Source organism: Myotis davidii, unplaced genomic scaffold (assembly GCF_000327345.1).
Source record: "Myotis davidii unplaced genomic scaffold, ASM32734v1 scaffold281, whole genome shotgun sequence".
Classification (NCBI taxonomy): Eukaryota; Metazoa; Chordata; class Mammalia; order Chiroptera; family Vespertilionidae; genus Myotis; species Myotis davidii.
Window position 1 is genome coordinate 4,293,913 of NW_006293784.1, and position 4,652 is coordinate 4,298,564.

Here is a 4,652-nt window from a genome sequence, read left to right on the forward strand (position 1 = left end):
GGTGGAGAGAGGGTCAGTGTTGGGGGGGAAGGGACTTCTGTAATACTTGCAACAATAAACATTTTTCTAAAACACCAAATATTAACACCTTATTTATGTTTTTTAAAAATACCTTATTTGTTTATAGTTTAAAGAATTTCTTGGAACCTACAATAAACTTACAGAAACCTGCTTTTTGGACTGTGTTAAAGACTTCACAACAAGAGAAGTAAAACCTGAAGAGGTATGAAAAGTGTACCCACTAAAAATTCTCTAATCTGTGATCAGCAACTTAAATGCAATCCCCCTAAGCATTTTGCTTGTTCCTAGTTATTACAGGAATTTTGCCTGCCTTTATGCTCCATTGCTTGGAGGAACTAAATCAGCCAAGGACCCATAACATTTGAGTTTAGTGATGACAAATTTAATATGATAGTCACATTGAATCAAGGCAGACTTTTTTAGAGACGATGCCTGGGGCTTGCTGAATTATTGTTCCATTGCAAAGTCTTAGTAATTAGCTTTCCATTAAGATGACCTAGCTAGAGAAACTTGACATGGCTTTTCTATCTGATCCTGAGAATCCAGGGTAACTTTGGAAAAACTAGAGCTCGAATTTGGTCGCTCATATTGCATAGACAGACTCTCAAAACCCAATCCTATTAGAAGTTATAACTGTTAATCTACTCATCAAAACATTTATGTATTGGCTTAAAGTGACATAACGTCTTCCAATGGAAGAATACTGAAAACATTCATGCCAAGATCTTAACTTTTAACCAGCAATGAATAAGTACTTGTTAAATAAATGACAATGTTTAATAGATGCTAAGTGTAATATTTTTATTGGAAAAAAGTAAAAGGTTGAGAATTAACTTAATATTAAGAATGGAATTTCTCATTAAAAAGGAACAAAGTTGTACTGGGCCTACATTTTAACCGTTTGGCTGCTAACGTATTTTTTTCGGACATATGCCAAAACTGCAGCACTAATTGCGCGTGTATGGGAAAAAATGTAAAACACTTTTATACAAATTCTAGTGTTTTGGAGCAGCATTATTACACTCTCCGCAGTCTTGGCATAAAAAAAAAACAGGAGCGCTATCGCGCTCTTCGCATTTTTGGAGTAACATAAGAAGAGCGCGATAGCGCTCCTTAGCAGTCAAACGGTTAATAATCAGAATAAGGGAATGGGAATGTAGGCTTTCAGTTAATACTAAAACACAACTGCAGAAAATCTAGTCCAGATAGCAGGGACTTACCATTGTTTTTAGTGCCTACAGACCTGTAGGTATCAAAATGTAATACCTCTTGTATTAACAGTTGAAAGCTATGGTCACCTGCTACTTATTAATACCATTTAATTCTTAGGTATATTCAAAAAAAAGTACCTACTGGTTGGTCTTTTAGAATACATGCTTTTTTTTTTTTCAAATTAATATTTCTGTATTGCCTCTTCCATCTTCTCTCTTTATTTTATTTCTAGACCACCTGTTCAGAACATTGCTTACAGAAATATTTAAAAATGACGCAAAGAATATCCATGAGATTTCAGGAATATCATATTCAGCAGAATGAAGCCCTGGCAGCCAAAGCAGGACTCCTTGGCCAGCCACGATAGAGGCGTCTGATGGGTGGACTTTCCCTGAAAAGCTGCCAATAGCTTTGCACTGGAAGTGAGGATTCATCTGATAGGATCCCCTGAACGCAGTAGCCACCATGTTAACCATCTGTCAGGACTGGCAAATGGAAACCACTGGAGAAACAAAATTGCTATTTACCAGGGATAATCAAAATAGAAGGTCTTATTGCCCAATCAAAATGTAAGATGCAACATTTGTTGAGTCTTTATGATTCAGGAGCTTAGTCACTTGATTAGAAAAATAAACCATTATTTCTTCAATAGTGACTATTAATTTTAAAGCAAAATCATGACTGAGATAGAAAAAATTTTTATTTCTACAAGTTAAATAATAAATGGAAATATCACTGCGCAGTTGTTTATGCTATATCATAATATAGTATTCTGATTGGACTGTGGATACGTTGAAGTGTTTTTTCAATCAGGATCATCTTCCAAGTATTCCTGTTCATTCATGTCTGCCTCAAATTGCTGGTAAATACATAAAATAGTTACTAATCATTTCAATGCACAATCCTTTTCTTGCTTCTCTTCTGTGTCAGGGAGGGCATTACACATCTTAGTCTAGCTACATTTCCATATATTTTCAGGAAACAACCCATCTGAGACTAACTTGGGAATATTTGAGTTGACTGTTAGGCTCTAGCAGCGGTTCTCAACCTGTGGGTCATGACCCCTGAAAATACATCCTGCATATCAGATATTTACTTTACGATTCATAACAGTAGCAAAATTACAGTTACGAAGTAGCAACGAAAATAATTTCATGGTTGGGGGTCACCACAACATGAGGAACTGTATTAAAGGGTCGCGGCATTAGAAAGGTTGAGAGCCACTGCAAGTCTAGTGGAATGTGTGTTTTGTTCAGAAGCTGAGTCTAACGCGAATGATTCTGAGTCAGACCAACAATACATAGTGTATCTCAGCCAAGATGTGATCAGTGTAATAAATGAACCAAAGTTAAAAGTAGTGTCTTATGGCTAAATGAGTCCTAAAATCCAAGCATTTTTAGGACATTCTAGTTGATCCATAAGCATATCAAGCAGTTTGGTAAATGTAAGTGGACTAATACCTATTAATAATTAGCTTTTGAAAGGATTTCATTTGATACCATTCTCAAGTTATACTTTAGAAAACACTGATTAGCCCATATGTTTAAACTTACCAACATGATATCTATGTTTTGTCATACTAATGTGCCCCACCCCATAACAAAGAAACAGAATTTCCGGAGGGTGAGGCCCAGAAATCAGGATTTTAAAAAGATTCCCAGGTGATTCTAATGTGCAGCCAATGTTGAGAACCACTACTCTAGGACATTTAAATAACAATTACCATTTAACTTAAAGGCATCCATGGACAGTACAGTAGGTCAATAATTGTGGTATCTTTGACAGTACAAAGACAAAATGTTAACAATGCTATCTTTAAAATTGAAATGCTGAAACAATTCTCAACAAAATATACGATACATTATAGTCAAAGGAACATGAAAGAATTGGCTTGTTTCCCCTTAAGAAAGGCAATAAAAAATTCAGATTTTACTCATTTAAAACTTTGGGCCAGTCACACATCTACTTTGCTATTTCTATGCATCCAAGCCCAATTTGTTTATTCTGCCCATTTCACAAAGATAAATAAGTACTCACCTGGCAAATCAGGGGAATTTTGTGTAACAGCATCTCAAATACCTTGGGAGGGAGTGTGTGTTTAAAAACCTTCAGAAGTTCCCGTGGTTGCCCACACATCGAAAGGGCATTGCTGAGATGTTCAACCCCCATTCTGTGCTCTCCTGAAACAAATTGATACGTTCAGAGCTAAATTTTAATGTTCTTCAAAGTATACATGATACAAATTACCAAGAAAGCACCAAGTATTAAAACTTTAAAAGCACATCAAGATGAAGGCTGCCCTGGTCAGTGTGGCTCAGTTGCTTGTGTGTCATCCCATGCACCACAAGGTCGAAAGTTGATTCCCAGTCAGGGCACATGCCCAGTTTGCAGGATCGATCCCCAGTAGGGGGTGTGCTGGAGGCAGACAATCAATGTTTTTTGTCGATGTTTCTCTCCCCCTTTCTCTCTAAAATCAATAAAAACATTTTTAAAAAGACAAAGGCTATGCAAACAAGCCTCACAAAGGATATAAATGTGAGAGGAAATGTTGACCTGCCAGATTCACAGAGGTCAAGCTGAAATACGAATACCTGTAAGAGGTAGTAGGTATTGAGGTTTTTTTTAAAGGTTGTGTTCTGTTATCTTTACATGTGTGGCTGATGAAATTGTAGATAAAACATGTTTTTCTGGCTAAATGACAATTTAAAAAAATCTTTGGGGAGCATTTTTAAAACAAGATTTAGTGTAACATGAATTACATATTCAGGGGAAGAAATTAAGAAATTTAAGAACTTTCATCTCTAAAGTTTTAAATTGAGTTTAGGATGATTGGCTATAAAGTAAGAATGAACATTTGTGAAGAGTAGAAATTAATCAGACTTTAAGTTAGAACATGGACTCAGTCTCACTTCCTTGTTTTGGGGAACTGAGGCAAAGATCAGTGAAATGATTTAAGGTTTCAAAGCTAATTAATGCCAGAACTAGTAACAGAACCTAATTTTCCGAACCTTGAGACCACAGTATGCTGCCTCTCTTCTGGTGTTAGGTAATAACTAGAGGCCCGGTGCACTCGGCAAGGGGGTGGTTGGGGGGGCTCCCTCAGCCTGGCCTTCGCCCTCTCAAAGTCTGGGAGCCCTCAGGGGATTTCCGACTGATGGCTTAGGCCCGTTTCCCAGCAGTCAGACATCCTTAGCACTGCCTTGGAGACGGGAGAGGCTCCCACCACCACCGCTGCGCTGCCTGGCTTGTGGCTGAGCAGAGCTCCCCCTGTGGGAGCGCACTGACCACCAGGGGGTAGCTCCTGCATTGAGTGTCTGCCCCCTGGTGATCAGTGGGCATCATAGCGACTGGTCATTCCACAGTTCAGTCAATTTGCATATTAGCTTTTATTATATAGGATACAAGTTGAAATTTTGACA

General features: G+C 37.7%; 2 protein-coding genes across 5 annotated transcripts in view; one reads left to right on the top strand and one right to left on the bottom strand.

The window, feature by feature from the left end:
* Positions 1-2,132, top strand: part of TIMM9 (translocase of inner mitochondrial membrane 9 homolog (yeast)) — a 10,732-nt gene extending 8,600 nt beyond the window's left edge. For all 4 annotated transcript variants that reach the window (XM_015566489.1, XM_006767668.2, XM_015566488.1 and 1 more), the window contains 2 exons: positions 128-223; positions 1,466-2,132. In XM_015566489.1, the coding sequence (XP_015421975.1) occupies positions 128-223; positions 1,466-1,600 (231 nt within the window). In that variant the 3' untranslated portion in view covers positions 1,601-2,132. The remainder of the gene's footprint in view (positions 1-127; positions 224-1,465) is intronic.
* The window catches only part of TOMM20L (translocase of outer mitochondrial membrane 20 homolog (yeast)-like), a gene marked incomplete at its 5' end in the record, with an annotated part of 8,751 nt that continues 6,014 nt past the window's right edge, over positions 1,916-4,652 (bottom strand). Inside the window, 2 exons of the mRNA XM_006767723.1 lie at positions 1,916-2,092; positions 3,271-3,413. Coding sequence (XP_006767786.1) covers positions 2,039-2,092; positions 3,271-3,413 — 197 coding nt within the window. The remainder of the gene's footprint in view (positions 2,093-3,270; positions 3,414-4,652) is intronic.